The 24,513-nt window shown below is 44.3% G+C and overlaps 1 protein-coding gene across 3 annotated transcripts in view; it reads right to left on the bottom strand.

Moving 5' to 3' along the window:
* Positions 1–20,245: 20,245 nt before the first annotated feature.
* Positions 20,246–24,513, bottom strand: part of MYL1 (myosin light chain 1) — a 28,631-nt gene continuing 24,363 nt past the window's right edge. For all 3 annotated transcript variants that reach the window (XM_081019550.1, XM_081019553.1, XM_081019552.1), the window contains exons 6-7: positions 21,287–21,341; positions 20,246–20,562 (exon numbers count right to left, since the gene is read on the bottom strand). In XM_081019550.1, coding sequence (XP_080875676.1) covers positions 21,313–21,341 — 29 coding nt within the window. In that variant the 3' untranslated portion in view covers positions 20,246–20,562; positions 21,287–21,312. The remainder of the gene's footprint in view (positions 20,563–21,286; positions 21,342–24,513) is intronic.

Raw genomic sequence — 24,513 nt, 5'->3', positions numbered from 1 at the left:
TCTTCCGTCACCACATTATTTACAATTAATTTAGCTTTTTGTTCTGAATAAATTGCACTTATACTGTTTTCAAAGTCTTGGCCTACCCCCATACCCTGTAGGTTCTTCTTCATAAAACTCCAAGAAATATTGTCGAAGGCTTTCTCTGCGTCCACAAATATCAAAACTGCTTTAGTGTTTATATTCACATCTAGTTTCTCCAAAATATCAATTATGTTCCTCATATTATCAGACAAATGTCTACCCGGGAGAAAGCCTGCTTGGTCTTTATGAATCTCTTCCAACAACACTTTTTTCAGTCTCTTAGCCAAAATGTCTGCAAAAATTTTATAATCCACATTAAGTAATGATATGGGACGGTAGTTCTTAAGCTGCGTCTTTTCAGTCTCTGTTTTCGGTACAAGTGTAATATAAGCTTCTTTCCACGACTCCGGTGCCCATTTCCCCTCCATTATTTCATTACAGACCTCTTTCAAAGGTTGTACTAACCATTCTTTCAAAGATCTGTAATATCTAGAAGTCAGTCCATCCGGTCCTGGAGATTTACCCAATTGCATATTTTGAATGGCACCTTCTATCTCCTGTTCAGTTATTTTGTGGTTCAACATCAATTTATTTTCTTGAGAGATTTTTTGTAATCCATTTGTTTGCAAAAATCTATCTACATCAGTTTCTTTCAATGGCCCTTGTATGTATAATTGTTTAAAGTACCTCTGGAAACAATTTCTAATCTCAGCTGGGTTCTGTATATTCCTTCCTTCCACTTCTAAGTTTGTAACTGTATTTAATTTTTGTCTTTTTTTCATTTGCCAAGCCAACAGTTTCCCGCATTTATTGGCCAACTTGAATGTCTTTTGTCTCATTTGTTTAATTTTCCATTCTATCTCCTGATTCGTCATTTTCATATATTGTACTTGGTATAGCTTTAATTCTCTCAGAATCTCTTGGGATTTTGGTTTTGTTCTCAGTCTTTTTTCACTTTCCTTTATTTTCTCCAATATTTTATCCTTCTTCTCATTTTGAATTCTCTTCTTTAATGCATTCTGTTGTATCAAGAACCCTCTCATAACCGCTTTACTTGTGTCCCAGATTACTCTTTTTTCCACATTGGTGCTCATATTTATCTCAAAATAGTCTCTCAAGGTTTTTTGGGCTTTCTTTAGCACTTCTTCATCTCTAAATAAGGTGTCATTCATCCTCCATCTAAAGGAGCCAGTTGGTGTTAGTTTCATTTCCATCTTGACAGCATTATGGTCGGAGCAAGTTTTCGGGCAGATTTCCACCTTTCTTGTCTTTGGTGCCATTCCTCTAGTTACCCATATTTGGTCAATTCTTGTCCATGTCATTTTGGCTTCAGAAAAGAAGGTTCCCTCTTTAGCCATGGGGTTCCTTGTTCTCCAAATATCAACTAAGTCCAAGTTGTCTGTCATCTCAAAAAAGGTTTTCGGTAGTCTACCATACTTGGTGACTACCTGTCTTTGTGCCTTGTCCATATGTGTAGAATCATAGAATCATAGAGTTGGAAGAGACCACAAGGGCCATCGAGTCCAACCCCCTGCCAAGCAGGAAAGATACCACTCCATTCATGTCTCCCATCAAAATCATGTTATAATCCAGATAGTCCATCAAAGTCTCATGCAACTTCTTAAAAAAATCAGATTTCCCCTCATTTGGTGCGTAGATCCCTACTATCAAAATTTTTTCTCCTTGTGTTTGAATTTCAATTGCCACAAATCTTCCTTGGTCATCTTTAAAAATAAATTTCGGTAATAATCTGTCCTTTGCATAAATCACAACTCCTCTTTTTTTTACTTTATCCGATGAAATAAACTCCTGACCAAGTCTTTTATTTATCAATAATTTCCTGTGCAACCTTGTTATATGTGTTTCTTGTAAACAAATCAAATCCAATTGTTCCTTTTTTAATAAATGAAACACAGATTTCCTTTTCTGGGGAGAGTTCAAATCATTACAATTCCAACTTAGTAGTTGCAGGGCCATGATGTAATTATTTTGCTTCTCCTCCAACAGCACCCAGTGCCTGCTCCTGTTCCGTGGGTGGTATCACCTTTCTCAGGCGGTCTTTTAGTTCCAAATATAGTTCTGGTGTGTCTAAAGTTTCTCTTACAATTGCTCTTAACTCTCCTGTAACTTTCTTCTGTAGGTCTTCTCCGTGGTCTCTCCAAAATTTATCTTTGTCGTCTTCTGATCTTATTTTTATCTTCTTTCCTTTATAACTAAATGATAGGCCTTGAGGAAATTCCCACCTAAAAATAATTCCGTTGCTTTTCAGCAGGGTAACCAAGTCTTTGTAGTTAAACCTGAGGTCCAGAAGATGTTTTGGAATGTCCTTGAATATCTTGACTTTTGACTGTTGTATTTCCAAAGTCTTCTGGAAATGCAAACTCAAAATCTTATCTCTCTCTTCTTTTGTTCGGAGGGTGATCAAGCAGTCTCTCACCCTGTTCTTTCTCCCTCCTTTTCCAAGTCTAAAAGCACTCACTATCTTGAAGCTGTCTTTCCCCAAATCTGGGTTCCAAAAATCTAGGAATTCCTGCATAAGAAATTCAATCAAATTGTCTTTCTCCACTTCAGGTACAGCCCTGACTCTTAAGTTCACTTGTTTCTCCTTCAACTCGATCATAGACAGAATTGACTTATGGTCTTCAAGTTGTTTATGTAGCGGTGGTATCTTCTCTTGAACCACTGTAGCAGTAGCTGTAGCAATTTCTTTAGCCTCTTCGGCAGTCTTACGTGTCGAAGCAGATTCCTGTAATAATTTCTGAATAGTTTCTGTATTAGTATTTACTTTCTGTCCCAAATTATTAATACTTGCCGTATTTTGATTAATACTTGTCATATTTTGATCAGTCTTATCCGATGCCTCAGCTACTTGTTTACTTATTCTATCCAAAGATTCATTAATTTTAGCTAGTGCCTGAGCCAGGGCATCGTCACTTGCCATACCTTTAGTTTTGGGTTGTGCCGATGAGGTTGCTGTTGGAACTCCGGGGGGCCAGATGTCGAAGCCCTTCTTTGCAATCCACCGTCTGTGCGAAATACTCTGCCAGACCTCGTTGCTTGTAACAAATCTATCTTCTCTTTCCCATCTGCCATACCCCTCAAGATAAAACTCAAGGTCAGTCACACAGTCAAAATCAAAGTTGTTTTGAAATGGAAAGTTCCCAGGAAATTGTTGTGGAAGATTTCCTCAGGCCAGCTGCAGTTGTAACTAATTCCAAATTCCACTAGGGGGACACTGTAACAGTCATAAAGATCTTAAAGTAATTTACTTCTCCCTTTAGTCCCCCAATTCAGCAGAAAGACAACATTCTATCTCAGTCTGTTACTTTAAAACCAGGAGATACCTTTCAGCAATATTGTAACGAAGTTGTATCTCAGATGCAGAGCTAGCTGTCAAAATACGTTCAGAGACAGCGCAGTCTCTAATAAGGCTTCTTACTGACACTGGGAACCCGTTCCGGGGGTTTTGAGCGATGGTTTTTATCTCCTCTTCCTCTCTTTTTTTAGGGAAATAATGTTCAAACCTTCTCCCCCCTCCTCCCCCACATCGAGGGGTGAAAATCACAGTTTTGATGATCGGATTGTAATCCTTTTGCGCGTCTTTTAAAGCTTCCGCTTTCAAGTTCAATGCTTTGTTCTGTTTACATGAGCGGGAGGCAGACTTCCTATTTATACCTCTCCGCTTCGGTACCCAATTATTCCAGATTTTATACAGTTCCTTTAATTGCGAAATTATCCTACTCACGGATCGTTGTTTTCAAAGCCAAATTGTCACAGGAAAAAGGCAGCGCTCTCCAGCAACAGCTGCGCGGCTTCACTCCACAGAAGAAGCAGACGACTCACAGCACAGCGCCACTTCCCCGCTCTGCTCCGGAGCCCGTTGCCGGGTTCCTTTGCTGATTGGGGGGGCGCAGACAGTGCCCGCCGAGTCCCAGGGTCACAGGCTTCACCCGCCTGTGATTTAAGGGGTCCCCGCTGCGCCGAAGCGGTGTTATACCCAATTTCTGTGGAGCAGTTTCCCTCCAGATCAGAGGGAATCTGCCATTACCGTTGGCGCCACCTCCGGAATTGAGCCCAAGACATTTTGGCACCTGAGGCGAGCCACAAGATGGCTCCTCTCCACCCGCCAGTCTAGCAATTTAGAGGCTCTAGCCTTCAGCTCCACAGTCCCACCTGGCTTTGGTGCTGAGTGGAGGTGGGGAGAGCCCCTCAGTGGTGGCCAGAGTGGGTTTCCCTTCTGCTCCGAGTTCCCGAGGAACCAGTGTAAAGCACTTTGCACATTTAAAGGCCAATAGAACAATGGCTTCAAGTTCAACCATCTTACCATCAAGGGATGCTTCCCGCATTAAGTTGGCTACCATGCTGGGAACAAGGGCACCTGTTGCATTTCTGCCTCCTTCTAGAATCTCAGTGAGGGACTGAGGTGACAAGGACTGGAAGAGGAGTCTGAATCTACATCAATATTAAGTACACAGAGTGACAAAGAAAGAAGCTGGAGTTAGGAGATGTGTGCATGTATTTCAGTTACTGCGTGGGGAAAGATTATCACATCTTAAACTGCACTGCTATTTAAAGGCTGCAGCCCAGCTAAATTTGTTGTTGTTAGAATCATAGAATCATAGAGTTGGAAGAGACCACAAGGGCCATCGAGTCCAACCCCCTGCCAAGCAGGAAACACCATCAGAGCACTCCTGACATATGGTTGTCAAGCCTCTGCTTAAAGACCTCCAAAGAAGGAGACTCCACCACACTTCTTGGCAGCAAATTCCTTTTTTTAAAAAAATAATTTTTATTCAGTTTCCAATATACATTCCATCCAAATTTAACATCTACTTCTAACATATACATTTTTTAGACTTCCCTCAGCCTATCTGACAATTTCCATATAATCACAATTACTCACATTTCTTAAGTTTGTATTGCGCTTTAACAATCTTAATCTTATCATATCTTTTAAGCAACATTTCTATCCTTCATTCTCACAGAGCTTCTTGAAAGCCAACAAGCATTATTTGCTTCTCACATACATTTTTGATATACTCTGTAAATTTATTCCAGTCCTCCGTGAATCTCTGATCACGTTGGTTCCGAATTTTCCCTGTTAATTTGTCCATTTCTGCATATTCCATCAATTTCATTCTCCATTCTTCTCTCGTCGGCATTTCTTCCCGTTTCCATTTCTGGGCCATCAAAATTCTAGCAGCTGTCACTGCATACCTAAATAATTTCACATCCTTCTTTTTAATTTCATTCCCTAATATTCCTAATAAGAATGCTTCTGGTTTCTTAACAAAAGTATATTTCAACATTTTCTTCATTTCATTATAAATCATTTCCCAGAAGCTTTTCACTTTCTTACACTCCCACCACATGTGGTAAAATGTTCCTTCTTTTTACTGACATTTCCAACATTTATTACTGACTTTATACATCTTACCAAGTTTCACTGGTGTTACGTACCATCTATACATCATTTTCATAACATTTTCTTTAATTGTAGTACATGCAGTGAATTTCATTCCTTCTTTCCACAATTTTATCCACTCATCAAATTGTGTGTTATAACCGAAATCTTTGGCCCACTGAATCATGACTGATTTAACTTCCTCATCTTCCTTTGTATGCCACTCAAGTAATAGTTTATACATTTTTGATAAAATTTTAATATCACTGTCCAAGATTTATTGATGAAACCTAGATTTCTTTTCCTGAAAACCTCTCTCTGACAACTCTTTTTTAAACATTGCATTCAACTGAAAATAGTGCAACCAATCATTAACATTTTCTTTAACTTCTTCATATGGTCTCAATTTCAATTTGTTACCTTCTTTAATTATCAAATTCTCATAAGTGATCCATCTCCCTGTCATATTGATCTTTTTCACACTCATTATCTCCAATGGTGATAGCCAGTATGGAGTTTTAAATTCTAATAAGTTTTTATATCTATTTCAGACTTCAATCAACGATCCTCTAAAGATGTGGTTTTCAAAGCCTTTATGCACTCTATTCTTTTCACACCATAAATATGCGTGCCAACCAAATCTATTATCATAACCTTCTAAGTCCAACAATTCTGTGTTTTCTAACTTTATCCATTCTTTCACCCAGCAAAGACACGAAGCTTCATAATATAACTTTAAATCTGGCAGGGCAAAGCCTCCTCTATCTTTTGCATCCGTTAATATCTTAAATTTTATTCTCGGCTTCTTGCCCTGCCAGATATATCTTGACATTATTCTTTGCCATTCTTTAAATATTGTCACACCTTTAATTATTGGGATTGTTTGAAACAAAAACAGCATTTTCGGTAACACGCTCATCTTTATCGTTGCAATTCTTCCCCATAATGATAATTTCATTCTTCCCCACACCTCTAAATCACGTTTGATTTTATTCCATATTGGTACATAATTGTTTTGAAACAGATCAATACTCCTGGGAGTTAGCATAATCCCTAAATACTTCACTTTCTTAACCACATTCATCTCTGTTTGTTGCTGTATTCTTTCTATTATCTCTTGATGCATATTCTTAGCAATTATTTTAGTTTTTTGCCTATTTAACTTAAAGCCGGACACCTGACCAAAATGTTCTATCTCTTCTAACACCTCCTTAACACTCTGCATAGGATCTTCTATAGTTATAACCAAGTCATCGGCAAAGGCTTTAACCTTATATTCATTACAACCAACTGTCACACCTTTTATTTTTTCATTGTTTCTTAGTGTTCTTAGGAAGACTTCTAAGACCGAGATGAATAGTAACGGAGATAAAGGACACCCTTGTCTTGTACCCTTAGTAATGGCAATATTTTCTGTTATAACATTGTTAACAATTAGTGTCAGAGCTGCTTCCAGATCCTAGCTCACAGAGGATCACGCTAGCCAGCGATCATTAAATAAAAGTCTTTATTGAGTTACAGTTTCCATTCTCAAGCTGCTGCGTGCAACTCTACGTCTCATGGTTAGATCGGCGAAGCTCCATCTGAGTCTCCGCCCCTTGTACACCAACTTAATATCCTAGCCTTGCTCCACCTTTTCCGCCTGACTGTTCTTCTCTGGGTCCCTCTGCCCCCCGGGGTCTCTTCCTTCCGGGATTCCTCTGACGCTGACCCCCCTGACTCTTCTCCCTCCTTTCGGCGGGCTTTAGGACCTGGCTCCCTTTCCGGGCTGCCTACTGCGCCACCTTCCTGTGCATTTGAACTTGGCACGCGCGCCCAACCTTCCACCTTCCGTCTGACCGTTTCTTCGCTCCCCGATGGAGGTGTGGCCACTCCTGACTCGTGCCCTCCCCCCTGTTGTGAGCTGCCAGCGCTTGATCCCTGGCGCCCTTCCTCTTCCCTGCTCTCTGGCGGTGACGCTGGTCCTGATTTCCAACTGCTCCCCTCTGAGTCCCCTCTGGCTCTATCTTCCTGGGGTGTCCCCCTAGGCTCCCCCCTTGCCCTGGCCACTGGTGCTCCTTTCTGTGAATCTTCTGATTCACTGGAAAGACTCGGAGATCTCGGGTCGTCGTCATCACTCATCTTTTCTTCTGCCTCCTCTCCCTCGCTCTCTGTTTCCTCCCTTGCCCTTGCCTCTGCTCCTGAACCCCTGACATCCATCCCCCCCTCGAAGCCCCCTCTTCCCCCCTCCCCTCCTTCCGGTGCGGGATCTGGGTGCTGCCGTGTCAGGGGGACGAATGTCGGATACAGTTCGCTTCCCGTGGCGGGCCGCCATCCGAAGTCTTCCGGTTCTTCCTCCCTGCTCTCGTTGACGACGGTCACCTCCGCTTCCATCTCTGTGCCGCCGTGTTCGAAACCCGGGTCGTCCCCGAAAACGTCCATGTCCGTCTCTCCCTCGTTGCCTTCTGGAGACGTTGCTCGTCCTGGACCCTCCAGCCACCTTCTGCGGAACTGCTCCTCTGGTCGATCATCCCACCAATACGAGGGTTCTGAAGCAGATCCCGAGGGTGACCCCTCCGGGGAACGGGCGTCTCGTGTCGGTTCCTCGTCCGAGTCGAACCCCCGGAACGTGCTGGCTGAAAGCGTGGGCGTGAAAAGCCAGTCGTCGAAAAAGTCTGCTGGCATTGGCCTATGTGGGAAGAGGGCATGAAACTCTTCTTTGAGCAGAGGTTCGTCTAAAGCGTAGCCCGGCACCCAGCTGTTGGCACTGGCCGGGGTGCCCTCCTTGGCGAGAAGGTATTCTACCCCCTCTTCCCCCCATCTGGAGTCCAAAATCTCCGTGACTTCATTGATGCGCTCCTCCTGTGCCACTCCCCCTTGCCCGGTTCTCTCTCGGAGCGGACCCGGTGCCGTTCCTGGTTCCTGAAACCTGTGAGGTGCCTTGTAGGGAGTGAGCACCGATCTGTGGAACACCGGATGCATTCTGGAACCCTCCGGAAGAGCCAGCCTGAAAGCCACCGGGTTGACCTGTTCGTCGACTTGGTAGGGCCCCAGTTGTTTATGCCCTAGTTTCTTCTTCGCCAACGACTTGGCCGGCACTGCGTGGGCTGCTAACCAGACCCAGTCTCCCACCTGGATCTCTTCGCCAACCCTTCTGTGTTTGTCCGCTTGTACCTTGTATGCGTGTTTAGCCAGCTCCAGGTGCCGCCGCAGCTGATCGTGGACCTCCTGCAACTCCGACGCGAACGCATCTGCTGTCTGCGGCTCCCCCTCCCCCATTCTTTCCAGTCCCGGGAAGGTTCTAGGGTGCCTCCCGTTGTTGGCGAAGAACGGCGTGACCCCCGTGGACACGTGCTTCGTGTTGTTGTAGGCGAACTCGGCGAGAGGCAGGTAATCCACCCACGTCGCAGGCTGTTGATTCGCATAACATCTCAGGTACTGCTGCATGATGGCATTGACCCGCTCCGCTTGCCCGTTGGTCTGCGGGTGTCTAGCCGACGCCAGGTTGATCTTGACGTTCAGGAAGCCCATCAGCCTCTGCCAGAAGTTTGAGATGAACTGTCGCCCTCGGTCGGACAGAATAGACCGCGGCAGACCGTGAACCTTGAACACGTGGTCTATGAACAGTTTGGCGGTTTGTTCCGCCGTGGCCACCTTCGCACACGGAATGAAATGTGCCATCTTGGAGAACAAATCCACCACCACCAGCACAGCCGTCTTGCCCCTCGAGCTGGGCAGATCCGTGACAAAGTCCAGGGCCACTCTCTCCCATGGCTCGAACAGAGTTTGCAGCGGTTCCAGCAGTCCGGCCGGCGGTCTGTGCACTGGTTTGGACCTCTGGCAGGTGTCACACCTCGCCACGTAGTCCGCGACTTCCCCTCTCATTCCGGGCCACCAGAAGTCTCTGGCTACTAATTCCACCGTCTTCTCCTTGCCAAAGTGCCCGGCAGTGGGCGCGTCGTGCAGCTGCTGCAGTACCTTGGCGCGAAGTTCGTCTCCCGGCACGTAGATGGCCCCTTTACGGATGAGCAAACCATCTCGCAGCTGGAACTCGTCGGTCGCTGCCGTGCCCCTGTGCACCTCTGCCATCTTTGCTTGCGCGAAGGAGTCATCCTGCAACGCTCGTCGCACCGCATCCAGGTCAACTGTCGCCGCCGCGCACGCCCACACTGTCGGTGCGAAGATGTGCATGGCGGCCGCTGGCGTTGCCTCCTCCAGATACTGTGGCTTACGGGAGAGAGCATCCGCCATGATGTTGGTGTCCCCCGGGACATACTCTATTCGGAAGTCGAAATTCGCAAAGAACTCAGCCCAACGTATCTGCCTCTGGTTCAGGAACTGTGCCGTGCGCCAGTGCTCTAGATTCTTGTGGTCCGTGCAGACCTGCACCGTGTGCTTGGCGCCGATCAGGAAGTGCCTCCACGCTTTGAACGCTGCATGAATGGCCAGCAACTCCCTGTCCCAGATGGTGTAGTTCTGTTCGGACTTGCTGAGCTTCCTTGAGTAAAACGCTCCCGGCCTCCAAACCCCCTGCGGGTCTTTCTGCAGCAGGACTGCTCCCACGGCTCTGTCCGAAGCGTCTGTCTCCACCCTCATCGGCCTGCTGGGGTTGACATGAAGCAGCTGCTCTTCCGACGCGAAGAGACGCTTGAGTGCCTGAAAGGACTGCTCCGCCTGCTCTGTCCAGATGAACTTCTTTTTCTTGGAGCTGAGCGTGTCCGTGATGGCCGCTGTCTGCATCGCAAAGCCTTTGATAAACTTGCGATAGAAGTTCGCGAAGCCGACAAACCGTTGGACCTCCTTCCGGTTGCGTGGGCTTTTCCAATCCAACACTGCTCGGACCTTGGCGCTGTCCATGGCGAGCCCTTTATCAGACAACTTGTAGCCCAGGAAATCCACCTCGGTCACGTCGAATTGGCACTTCTCCAGCTTGGCGTAAAGCCTATGTTGCTGTAGCCTGCTCAGCACTTCCTTGACGTGTCTGTCATGCTCCTGCTGCGATTCCGAAAAGATCAGGATGTCATCCAAGAAACAGACGCACGTCTTGTAGAGGAGCCCCGCCAACACGTGATGCATGAAAGCTTGAAAAACGTGGGAGCCATTTTGCAATCCAAAAGGCATAACTCTATATTCGTAGGTGCCGAGGGGCGTGAACATGGCTGTCTTCCACTCATCTCCCTCCCGCATGCGAATGAGGTTGTATGCCCCTCGCAGGTCCAACTTGGTGAACACTCTGCCCTTCCGTACCTTTGCGAGGAGGTCGTCGATTCGGGGCATGGGGAAGTCCGATGGCTTGGTCACACTGTTCAAGATGCGAAAGTCCACTACAAGTCTTTTTTGGGGCGTGTCCCGCTTCTTAACAAAGAATACCGGACTGCCCCCCGCTGCCTTGGACTCTCGGATGAAACCGCACTCCAAATTATGATCTATGAACTCTTTGAGTTCCTGCAGTTCGTCCTCAGACATGGAATACAGCTTCCCTTTGGGCAGCGCCGCCCCCGGCAGCAGGTCAATTTTGCAGTCATATGGTCTGTGGGGGGGTAGCCTGTCTGCCTCCTTCTCGCAGAAAACCTCCAAAAATTCTGCGTACTTGTGGGGAACCGTTTGCAGCGTGCCTAGCTGCAGCTGTGACTCCTCTTCCCCTCCTTCCTGCCTGGGCACGATGCAGTGTTCAGCGCAAAAGGAAGAGCCGAAGGTCAGCTGCCTCTGGTACCAAGCCAGCGTCGGGCTGTGCTTGTCCAGCCAACTCATGCCCAATACAATGGGCGTGTCCGATAGTTGAGTGACATTGAAGCTGATGATTTCCCTGTGATTCCCAAGTCGCATCACCATTGGTGGCGTCTGCTTCACCACTTGCCCCCCTAGCAGCTCCCTGCCATCCACCGTGACAACCTGCAGGGGCAGCGTGGCAGGCAGCAACTGTATAGCGTGCCGGTCGACAAAGTCCTGCCCTATAAAGTCCGCATTGCTTCCGGAGTCAATGGTGATTGGCACGTCCATGGTGATTCCATTGGGCAGCTGGAGCGACGCGGTGAGCCTCACTACCGGTTTGGGCGGGAGGGGGTCCATGGGCTGTAAAATCTCTGGGGACTGCTTCACTGACACGTCTGGCTGGGCCCCAGTGCCTCTTCCTCCAACCAGACTCCGTCGTTTCCCTGCTGTGGTTGTCCTTGCTGCGTTGCTGCAGTTACCATTGCTGAGGCTGCAGTGTGCTTGTGGAGCCTCTGGGGACACTCTTTCGCCATATGCTGTGGATCATCGCAGATGTAACACTTCCTGTTCCCTCTAGGAGGCTTCGCTTTCACTGCTGCCGGTGCTAGGGCTCTGGCTGCTGACTGAGCCCTTGCACCTCCAACCTCCATAGGTTCCACTCCTCCTCCTGGCGGAGGCGTGGATTGCGCACGCGCTGCTTCTCTGGGAAGGAAGGAGGAGCCCCTGGCTGGTTCGCGCCCTCCACGCCCTTCGCCACTGCTCCACGGACGTCCTTCCAGCCGCACCCCCACCGCCAGCGCCCTCTGAACGATCTCCTGCGTGGTCCGGGGTCTCTCCCCCCTCGCAATTTCATCTTTAACCGAGCCGTGCAATCCCTCCCAAAACAGGTCTCTTACAGGAGCTGAATCTCTGTCCCATTCCAGGGCACTGACCAAAGCGAAAAAGCGGGCATGGTACTGCCTTACGCTGGCCCTCCCTTGCTTCAGTCCATGTATCTGCTGCCGAGCAAGATCCACGTCAATGCTTGATAAAAAGCACCCATCCATCGCTTTAATAAAGGCATCCGCATTTTGGAGCGCCGGATCCTTATCTCTCCACAAATTGCGCAGCCATGCTTTAGCATCTCCATGCAAATGGGACATGATGAATCCCACCTTCTCTTGCTCATCTCTAAAGTCTTTGTTCAGCAGTTGCAGTGCACACATTACATCTGCTCTAAAGTTGGGGTACTGTTGCAAATTCCCATCGAAGTGAGAGACCAGACCGCCTGTTCGTCTCCCCAACCCAATCCCCTCCGGTTTGGGTGTCAGTTGCCCTTGCTTCGTAAGCACTTCCAACCTGACCTGGAGATCCCTGTAGGCGGCAGCTGCGTCCTCCTCTCTCTTCCTGGATGCAAGAGCCTCGGCATTCAGTCGTGTCACTGCTTCTCTGAGTTCCACTATCTGCTGTTCGGCCGTCATGTTGTCTGCCGTTCGTGAGCTCGCTAGTAGGCACCCGCTTTCTCTCCTCTCCGCGAGGACGTAGATGCCCACAATCTAGGGATGGAGCTTACTGTCAGAGCTGCTTCCAGATCCTAGCTCACAGAGGATCACGCTAGCCAGCGATCATTAAATAAAAGTCTTTATTGAGTTACAGTTTCCATTCTCAAGCTGCTGCGTGCAACTCTACGTCTCATGGTTAGATCGGCGAAGCTCCATCTGAGTCTCCGCCCCTTGTACACCAACTTAATATTCTAGCCTTGCTCCACCTTTTCCGCCTGACTGTTCTTCTCTGGGTCCCTCTGCCCCCCGGGGTCTCTTCCTTCCGGGATTCCTCTGACGCTGACCCCCCTGACTCTTCTCCCTCCTTTCGGCGGGCTTTAGGACCTGGCTCCCTTTCCGGGCTGCCTACTGCGCCACCTTCCTGTGCATTTGAACTTGGCACGCGCGCCCAACCTTCCACCTTCCGTCTGACCGTTTCTTCGCTCCCCGATGGAGGTGTGGCCACTCCTGACTCGTGCCCTCCCCCCTGTTGTGAGCTGCCAGCGCTTGATCCCTGGCGCCCTTCCTCTTCCCTGCTCTCTGGCGGTGACGCTGGTCCTGATTTCCAACTGCTCCCCTCTGAGTCCCCTCTGGCTCTATCTTCCTGGGGTGTCCCCCTAGGCTCCCCCCTTGCCCTGGCCACTGGTGCTCCTTTCTGTGAATCTTCTGATTCACTGGAAAGACTCGGAGATCTCGGGTCGTCGTCATCACTCATCTTTTCTTCTGCCTCCTCTCCCTCGCTCTCTGTTTCCTCCCTTGCCCTTGCCTCTGCTCCTGAACCCCTGACAATTAGTTTCGCTCTCTGCTCTGTATATATTGCCTTTATACCACTCATGAAAGATTGACCCATATCCATATATTCCAAATTTTTTAACATAAATTCCCAAGAAATGTTATCAAAGGCCTTCTCTGCATCCACAAATATCAGCATCGCTTGTTTATCCTTCCTGTTTGACAGATACTCTATTATATTAATTACATTTCTTATGTTGTCTTTCATCTGCCTACCAGGAAGGAAACCTGTTTGGTCCTTATGAATCATTTCCTTTAACACCTTTTTCATCCTATTTGCTAAAATATTTGCAAACATTTTATAGTCATTATTCAGTAATGAGATTGGCCTATAATTTTTAACCTGTGTTAAATCAGAGTCTTGTTTGGGAATAAATGTTATGTATGCTTCTTTCCAGGTCTCAGGTATTTCTCCTTCTTTCAAAATATTATTCATTACTTCTTTCGATGGTACAAGTAGGGTGTATTTCATTTCCTTATAGTATCTTGCACTAAATCCATCCGGTCCCGGCGACTTCCCACTCTTCAAATCTTTTATTGCCCTTTGAATTTCTTCTAGCTCTATTGGTTCGTTCAGTTTAATTTTATTACTCTTTGATATTTTTTGCACCTTTTTCTTCATTGAAGTTACGGACTCTAAGGCATTGATTTGGAAAGTTAAAAGATCATTTCGGCTCAAGTAACAAGGAAGAAAGTTTAAGACTGCGGACACCAACATTTTTTGTTTTAGATGCTGGGATTTTCAAGGACTTTGTGATTATAAAATCCCTTCTTTTTGATGTGGAATACAACCACCCCCTCACTCTTTGGAGTTATAAGTTAAACTACAAAGTGCCATTTTGTTGCCAGTGAAGGAGCTTCTTGTAGCCATTTTGTTGTTACTGAAGAAACTTTCTCTTCCTCTGTGGATATAATTGCAGAGGCTCTAGTTTTTGAAGATACATTTGGATACGATAGTCTGGAAGAAAGAGGTTCCTTTTTATATGGTTTTTCCCTTTTTTCCCTCTCTCTTCCTTCTCCTCGAAACTACCGGTTGGAACTTACAGTCTTCTTTTCTTTTTGTTTTTGAATTCACCGGTTTGAATTTACAGTTTGCACTCTGGGTTTTTCCTTTATTTCATATTTGTATTATCGGATTGAAAATACTGCGATCTCTGCAGGAGGTTGCTTAAAGGGATTTAAGAAAGGGAATGTTCTTTGTTTATTTTGTTTTGAAACTTGCAACCAATTCCAGGGATATAGCCAATCAAGTGGCAAGAAGACTGTTTAGATATATTTACTGAATTTAAGGGTTTTGACTTATCTGCTGCACTTAAAGGAGTATAGCTGAAAATCTGGAAGGAGTATATTTTATAACTTTTATGAACTTTTTATTCTGGTCTAAACTGAGGTTTTGATTAATGAATTAGAAATTGATAAGAGTGGTATTGGAAATTGTTTTGAAAATTGAAATTGATTAATTTGTTAACATTCACTCTTTGTTTTGGAAAATAAGATTTCTGGTTATTTTGTATAAGCTAAAAAGGGGAGGAGAGAAGTCAAAATGTCGTATACACAGAAAAAAAGTGAGGGTGCAACACCAGGAGAAAGAAAGAGTTCAAGACAAGAACCAGAGTGTAAAGCAGATATTGTAAGGATGTTTACAGAATTGAAGACAGATATAAAAAGCAGTGAGAAAAATATTGAGAGTAAATTAGGTCAGATGGAAACAAAATTGGAACAAATGGATAATAAAATAGATAAAACTGTTAATGAATTAAAAGATCAAATGAAAGAAATCACTAAAAAGAACACGGAGATTGTTAAAAGAACACAAAACTTAGAAGTAGGAATGAAAAGGACAAAATTAGAAATGAGAGAGGTACGAAAGGAAGAAGAAAAAATTAGGGCGGAAATGTCAGAGGTGAACAGGACGCAAGACGAGCTGTGGGATGCGGTTGCGATGAACGAACTTTGGCAACGGGAAACTAACTTGAGGCTGAGGTCTGTGCCGGAAACCCAGGGAGAAAAAATCAAAGAGAAGTTGACGGCAGAAATTGCCCAATGGTTGGAGATGGAAACAGAAAAAGTGGAGAAAACAATACAAAATGCATTTCGGATTAAAACAAGATCGACTAGAGCTAAGAAATTTCCCGGTGACTGTTTAATTATCTTCAAAGATAGAGAAATGAGAAATTTGATTTTGCAAAAAAACAGGGAGAAACGTTTGAATATTGACGGAAATTATATAATTATTTTTAAAGACGTGCCGTTGAGGCTTTTGAAAAAAAGGGACCAATATAGACAATTGGTGCAAACTTTGAAGAAAAATGAAATCGAATTTAAATGGAAATTTCCAGAAGGAGTGGCATTTGCATACAAAGGGAAGAGGCACAGACTGACAAGACTGGACGAGGTGGATAAATTTTTCAGAAGATACAAAGAACTGACCAGAGAAGGAGAAGAAGCAGAGGCGGCAGAAGCAGGAGGGGATGAAGGAGACTCTGTGGAGCTAGAAGAGGAAGAAGAGCGAAGCAGAAAGGATAAAAGAAGAGGAAGGGGAGAAAAAAGGGGAGAGGAAGAGGAAATTGAAGAAGAACAAGAAGAGGAAGAGAAATAAAAATATAAGAGGAAAATATATTTAATTGGCAGACACTATGGCACTAAAACTATGGACATGGAATGTGAATGGAATTAACGATAAAAAAAAGGAACAAAGTGGGACAATATTTGAAACAAAAGAATTTGGATATCATTTGTTTACAAGAGACTCATGTTAAAAAAACGCACAGGAAAATTTTAATTAACAAAAAATTAGGAAATGAATTTATTTCATCGGATAAAAGCAAAAAGAGAGGGGTGGTATTGTATATAAAAAACAAATTAGAGGCACAACAACTATTTAAGGATGAAGAAGGTAGGATCATAGCAGTCCAAGTCATTTGGCAAGGTGAAAAACTGATAATTATTGGAGTATACGCACCGAACGGTAGTAAAGCAGAATTTTTCAAAGGTTTTGAGGAAAAATTATTTGAATATGTGGACCAAAAAGTAATAATAATGGGTGACATGAATGGGGTGGTATCAATGGAAATGGAAAGACTCCGGGCTAAAGGTAAAACGAAGGAAGGGAAATTACCAAAAACTTTTTTTTGACATGGTGGAAAACTGTAATTTGGTGGACGTATGGAGATTGAGACACCCATTAGAAAAACTTTCTATTCAGAGGTCAACCACTCAATGTCAAGAATTGATCAAATATGGGTTTCCGGTGAAATAACCACAAGAATAATAAAGATTGAGATTCAACCTAAAGTTTTATCAGATCATAATGCGGTTAAAGCTATTTTAAAAGGGAAGGAAGAAAAATCATTTCGGTGGAGATTAAATGAAGGTCTTCTAGATGATCAGAAGATAGTGGACGGAGCTCAGAAATGTTTAAAGGACTACTTTGTAAACAATGTTAACAAAGGAACAAAAATGAGTATGGTTTGGGATGCAAGTAAAGCCGTTATGAGAGGATTTTTTATTCAACAAAATGCAATTAAAAACAGAATGAGAGAAAAAGGGAAAAAAGAAATTTTAAGACAAATAATGGAGAATGAAAAAAATTAACTATAAGACCTAAGGATGAGAAGGTGAAGCAAAGTATTAAAATGCTACAGACACAGTTTGCGATGATAATCAACAAAGAAGTAGAATGGAATATAAGAAGGATGAAGCAAAAGAATTTCGAATATGCTAATAAATCAGGGCCTTGGCAGCAAATTCCACTGTCGAACAGCTCTTACTGTCAGGAAGTTCTTCCTAATGTTTAGGTGGAATCTTCTTTCTTGTAGTTTGGATCCATTGCTCCATGGCCGCTTCTCTGGAGCAGCAGAAAACAACCTTTCTCCCTCCTCTATGTGACATCCTTTTATATATTTGAACATGGCTATCATATCACCCCTTAACCTCCTCTTCTCCAGGCTGTTGCTGTTGTTGTTTAGTCGTGTCTGACTCTTCAACTAAATCCAGGCACGGCCAAACTCGGCCCTCTAGATGTTTTGGGACTACAATTCCCATTATCCCTGACCATGTGAGGAGAATCTGAGCTTACAGGGTTAAACAGCTCAGACTGTACGCCCTGCCTACTGGTGGGAGGGGGGAAATGCTGCGTCATTTCCGAGAGACTAAAGTCTTTGTTCTGTCTCTCTACTTTCGCTTTTGAGGAGAGAGGACGTGTTTTCGCGATGCTGTTCGCTGTGATAGATAATGGATAGTCTGCTGTAAATAAAACTGCTTTTAGCTGCTAAGATCCTGTGTGGACTTTATTTAAGCACACTGAAGAAGGCACTGGAGTGTTTTGCAGGCATTCCTCTTGCCGCTGTCGAAACTCTGCTATGCTCAGAAGCATCGGAATGTGGGCCTTTGGAATGCAGGCCAGAGCTGTGCGCAATGGGGAAGTGTGCCGGACCTCAGGCTTATCTGAGCAATAAATTCAATTATCTAACAGACCATTGGTCCTGTTAGCTAGGAATGATGGGAGTTGTAGTCCCAAAATATCAGGCGGGCCAAGTCTGGCCACGCCTGATAATTGCATTGAAAGCACAGGGATTTAATCATGCCTAAATTGTTCACTTGGGCTCATTTCATGGCTAACTTTAGCTAAGTCACAGTCCTTTAATAGAACAAATACGATTTTGGATTAACAGGTGCAGTGATGCCTCTGCACATTGAACACTGCTTTTCCTTACACAATTATTCAGAATACAGCATCACTTTTTTGGTGAGCAGTGTTTGTGTCACATGCTCTGTGTATTATCTCTGTTGAGGACTAGTGTAGAAGCAACAGAAATATGATTTGAGGGGAAAATGCTAAAGCCCTGCTTTCCTTAAACACAAACTCAGCTTTAGCTGAGATTTCTGCATTGCAGGGGGTTGGACTAGATGACCCTCAGGGTCCCTTCCAACTTTACAGCTCTATGATTCTATTATTCCCCTCAACCTGCCTGTGACATTGTATGGCTACCCAGTCTGACAGGTAGATGTAATAGCCAAATTAAAGTTATTAGACAGCAGCCTACTCTTTTTCTTATTTCTTCCTGAAGAACAAATGTATAGGCAGATGTATCGCACAGTGGTTAGAGTGTCTCACTAGGACTGGGGGAAATGGCTTCATATTGCTAACCCTTCATGGCTAAGTGTTTGGGACAGTCACTATTTCTCAGCCTTGCCTGTTCCAGAGATGTGAGGGGAAGAATGGGCAACACATCATGTATGCCCTTCCAAACTCAATGAAAGCAGTGTCTAATACATCCTTAATGTTCATTAAAAATAAAAAATTCAAGTTTGATTTCTCAATACCTTCACCCTGCATCCCAATTAAATATAGGAACTAACCCCGCAAACATAGATTCCTAGAGAGAATCTAATTGTCAGGAATCAGGTAGAAGTTGCTTCTTTCCTGTCTGCAAGCATGCACAAAATGGCTTAGCTGTTCTTATGGAGACTGTGTTATGAATGGTTGGCAGCCTATCCATGCACAAACTAGTGCAAATATTAATTTGGACATTTGCCTGCATGCCAGGGTTTAAAATAGGAACATGGGGGTGGTGAGGGGGTTTGGTGGAGGAAAACATGGAAACCTGACACCACCCACTTCTACAGCTGGCTGGCGCATTAAGGATTACATTGCTTCTCAAACCCCACCTCGCTGATGCACCTGGTGCCTCTTGAGTTATGACCATTTCACATGTAGAAATTTAATAAGGTTAAGACAGACTGTTGTGGAATAAGCTGACACTTGGCTAGGGGCTTAAAGTAGTTTTATATGTGCCCAGGGGATGGGGAAAGTGTCACAGCTGAGACCCAAGGTATGCCAGTAATGATGTAGCTTTGTTGTTTAATTACTCTACAGCAGCCATCAAAGAGTAAGATTAAACCAAGGTCTTAACTCTGTACTACAAATGAAATAAACCTTGTTTTATCATTGCCAACATAGAAATTAACACAAGTGGCTGTGATTATTAGGTGGCCCAATAATTTTTTACTCACATTTGAAATGCAGTTAAAATGAAAATATTTGTTGTTGGGTCTCACATTTTTTGTAAAATTCTGATTTGAATCACAGATCTCCCATGTCCAAGCTGATGATGTTAGGCTCTGTGTTTGATTCAAACTGGAAGTTCTACTTTATGGCTCAGTCTTACAAAATCCCACTTTAGAAAATTCTAAATGAGCTATTTTGCATGGTGCAAGTTAGCTTTTAAGTTCAATGTGGCAAATGCATTTTAGTGGCATTCCTAAAATAGTTTATAAACACATTTTTAAAGGGCACTATTTGTCAACCTCTCTAAATTCAATGGAATCTGTTGCTTCTGACTTTTGCTACCTACTTTGGTAGGAAGAGACATTACCATTACCACATGCTCTTTCCTTCCATTCCTTTGAGCCACAAGGAACTGAGAAGATGCTAAAGGGCACATGCCTATGACAGAGATAATTTAATTACTTATTCATCAGCTGCCTGGCACCTGTCCCTTCAATTAATAAGTTGTAAAGAATGTACTGGCCAATTAAAGTAATTAATGGACATTCTGAAGTTTTCTTGGATAAGAATTGAATATGTTCCAATGAAAAATTTGAAACCATTGAAGAACTGTTAAAAAATTCACTCTATCTCTCAGCCCCAAGGAATTAAAACTGCTCTACATGAAATCAAATTGAACCTCAGATAATATCTTTTTTTGATAAAACTTTATTGTATGGAATACAACATATAGAGAAAATAAATTAAGACTTCAAATTTGTTTTAATGGGGATCTGAACAGATTAAAGAAAGATTTTCCAGCCATTCACTGACCACAGAGATTTATTATCAGATTCGTATTCCCCCGGCCAAGAACATACACTGTTTTCATGGTGGACAATATGGAAAAAAGATAATTGGGCTTAACAGCTGTGGCAATGTAGTCCTCATTTGCCTTGGCAAGTGCTTCTTCTGTGAAGTGTAAAAACTTTGAGATTCAATTGGTGTCTGATGCTGATGGCTTTAAAAAAGGGGGTGATTGGAAGGCATCTATTACAATCCTTTAAGGCTCTAGGATGGTGTTACTGGATGGAACAATAGTTTCCTAGATTTGTAGATCTCAAGTGCCCACTGATCTTGTTCTGTCAAAAAGCAAAGCAAATATCATTAGATTCTGTATTTTATTGTAAGTTGGGGGGGGGATGCCTATATTTACATTTTCAACCTGCAATAAATACTTTCTCTCTGAAATAACCCTATGAGTAGGCAGCAATAGTTCCATTTTACAGATATGAAAACTGAGACTGATAACAACTTGTTCCTGGTCAACCATAGCTGACTTGGTATCTTCTGGATCTACTGATGAGACCACATAAGATCCTAAGTGTTTATGTCAGGTTATTTGGAGACCAGAGTGAAATGTATAATATGATTAAAGCCCCAATGCTGCTATTAAGTTATTTTTGTGTGCCTATGATCTATGTTTAAGAATCATAGAGAAATCCTGAGAAAAGTCAGCATTAGACAGGAATTGTGGACACAATCCAGCCCAAGTGAAGCTCTTCTAATGGACTTTAATGAGAGACAGAATTGCTCTAAGTGGGACTGAAACACAATTCACTTGGGCTGGGCCATGCCTTATTTATGTACTTGTTACAGTTGTGTCAAACCCTTGAAAGGGATTAAATGTCACAGGGTCCTTTTTGTATTATAAATCAATGCAGCTCTTTTCAAATTGTCACCCACAGAAATTCAGCTGATACTGGTAGGGATGCTGCCTATAGTAGCTCAGTGCTACTGCTGGCTACATGCAGATAATAAAAGGCACCCACCAGAAACCAGAGCACGTGTACAGAAGGAACTTACCAAACTACGTGTCTTGAGAAATCTGTTTAGACAGACATGATGTGCCTCACAAATGCTGTGGAATAAAACATAATCAATACGTCATGGAAGCAGGAAACTTGAAAAAGACATTGCAGTATCGAGTGCTCCTGCTCAGGACACTCCATCCCAATCCACCTCCCTCTCGGTTTTCTTTTTCCCTTCCCCAAGAGCCAGTCAGCATTCCATACCCACAGAGTGTGCTTGGTCCACATTGGACTATTAGGACTAGGATTCCCCCCCCCCCCGAGGTGTGGGTTTTTTTTGTTTTTTGTTTTGGTACTTCTGCAAACTTTGGGGTTCTCCCTCAACCCGCTGCTACTGCTACTTCCTTCTCATGCAAGGCTGGCATCATTTTAGCTCCTTAAGAACAATCTCTCAGTAGAACTGTGTTCACTGTTAGTATATATAAAAATAAAACAGACATTTCCAGATGTGTCAAAATTATTCTGTACTGAGAGCATATTTCAGTGGAACTGATGAGCCAGTAGTAGAATTGCAACATGAGCTGAACCCCGTGGGTGGTATTTAACTAAGTTTTACTCAGAGTAGACCCATTTAAATTAATGAACACGACTAAGTTAGGTCCATTAATTTAAATGGATCTGCTCTGAGTAAAACTATGAGGTTGCCTTACCCAACATGTGCCCATTCAACTGATTGTTTAGTGTGGTAGCGCCTGTACTTTGAAATTCCCTGCCTATTGAGAGCAAGCAGGTGCCTTCACTGTACTCTTTTTGGTGCCTGCTAAAAACATTCCTGTTTAGACAAGCCTACCCAGATGCTTAGAAAGTTGAGATAAGGTTAATCTGTTTTAGTATTTTAACTTTTGTATGTTTTAAGGTATGGTTGTAAATTAACAATGATTTTACTGTTTTATCTTTTTCTAAACTGCTTTGAGGCTTTTTACAATTGTGGTGTGTAAATTTATGAGAAAGATAATAAAAAAATAAAACTTGACTATCACCTCATTTAATTAGTAGCCCCTGCCACCAGTCAACAAATGACAGCACTGATAAATCCAAAGTGAGATGTGAATTCTCTGATCTCCTGTCTTTCTTGGGATTACTTCTCATACTGTACACTCTTGGGCCCTGTTGCTTCAGTCCCAGCTACCTCACAAAGTAAGCAGGTTGTCTTTGCACAGGGCCATCTTAAGCATATCCAGCGCCGTGGTGCAAATATCCCTCTGGCACCGCCCCCCCTTTCCCAGAGTTGCCAATCTTTTTTAGGGAGGACAGCGCTGCTGGCTACACGCACAGCTTTGCAGAGCTGGAGGAGGCGGGCAGCGGCTGGAGGGGAAAAGGCGGAGGCTGGACGCGGAGGCTCGCGGCTCAGCTGGCCGCTTCGTGCCGTGGTGGCCATGGCAGGCGGAGGCTCTGGGCATGGTGCTGCTTCAGTGCGGCATGGCGGAGGCAGGCAGCGAGTTGATGCCAGGAGGCGCCACGTCCAGCCTCCGCCTCTTCCCTGGCAGCCTCCAGAACTTGGTGCCCTGCGCCACTAGCCTCTATGGGTAAGACGCCCCTGTCTTTGCCGTTCTTGTAGATAGAGCTGGATGGAGGACCATATTTTGAGATTCCTGTATTGCAGAGGGTTGGGCTAGATGGCCCTCAGGGTCCCTTCCAAGACTTCTATGATTCTATGAGGATCTGCTAATGGTTCAGAGTCCTTTTTTCATGCAATTCCTGATCCCTTTCTGTCATTGCATTTTTTCCAAGCTACGGTAATTGTCCCCCCCCCCCCCCTTAACAGTCATTCCAGCTTCCACACTACCCCACGCTCTGGATGCCACACTTGTGGCATTTCTCTCTGATCCCTGCCTGTTGCTTTTCAAGTGAAGCCATGCAGGGATTTCTCCAGCTGCTCTTTGTTTGTTTGTTTGTTTGTTTGTTTGTTTGTTTATATGTTGGACTTATCATGATATACAAAATAAAACCTAATATTTAAACCGTTTTGAGCATTTAGAGCAGCTGCTTCCTTCAAAACGCTATTAAAAGTCAGCATAAGCACAACAACAGCAACAACCCCCAGTGGAGTCACACCATAGTAAGAAGCCTGAGGAATGAAGTCTGCCTGATCTCACACAGGACAGCCATGAGACAACTGTTGAAAGTGCCCAGCAACCTAACCATCTTTGGAGGCAGGCATATTAACAGGGCCTGCAAGGTAGAGCTTTACATTAGGGCAGGTTGAGACAGGTACAGATGAACCCATCTCCAAACCATTTTGGGCACTCTCAATTGGGCCCAGAAATGCATTGGCAACCAGTGCAACTGATGCAATATTAGTGAATTATGTTCCAAATGCCCGGTTTCCAAGTGACCATGTTTTGTACCAATCAAAGTTACCAGACCATCTTTAAAGGCACCTCTGACATGAAGTGCATTATAGTAGTCTAGTCTAGATGTCACTAGTGCATGAGTAAGTGAGGCAAGCTCTGCTCTCCAAATAGGATCACAGCTGGCATACCAACCTAAACTGGCAAAAAGCATCCTTGGCCACTGCTGCAACCTGAGCACCCCCAATTTGCTCTGAGTCCAGGGTCACACTCCCAAACTGCAAACATGGTCCTTTGAGAGGAGCACAGCTTCATCTAAGACCAATGTAAGCCTCTGTCCAAAGTTATGGGTTTCCCTGCCCAATGGATTCAATTTCAGCCTGTTCATTCTCATCCAACCCTGTACAGCCTCCAGTCATTGGTTGAAAAGTTCAACAGCCTGTGGGGAGCTGAGGTAGAGCTGACCAAGTGTCATCTGCAGACTGATGACACTTCAACCCAAACCTACATGAAATCATTGGGAGAAGTCATTGGGAAATGCTGAAAAGCTCAACATCTAATAAATTAATAGCTCAAAAGCATCATGGCTGGTGTGGTAATGATAGGGAGCCTTTCATTCCTTTCATGGAAAGACAGGTGTTCCAGTGCCAGGAGTGTTCCAGTGCCAGGAGCGAAAAGAGAAACTGCTGCTATTCATGCACCATTCTCAGTGCTGAAAGTGGGCGAGGGATGCCATACTTTTCATGTGGCCCCATAAACAATCTCCTTTCTTTTCCGGTGGACATGAGCCTGGGCTAACCATCCCACTTCTTTTCTCTCTCGCTTTGGACACTGGCCACCCGCTTTCCCCTGCAATGAGCTTGTTCGCACTGGGCTGCTGATAAGGGCACACCACAGATTCAGCCCCATCATTTGGGAGGGGGACGTGGCT

This window comes from Podarcis pityusensis, assembly GCF_964106645.2.
Source record: "Podarcis pityusensis genome assembly, chromosome: 1".
Lineage (NCBI taxonomy): Eukaryota > Metazoa > Chordata > Lepidosauria > Squamata > Lacertidae > Podarcis > Podarcis pityusensis.
The sequence above is the reverse complement of the archived record's forward strand: the minus strand, read 5'-3'. Positions and strand labels throughout refer to the sequence as shown.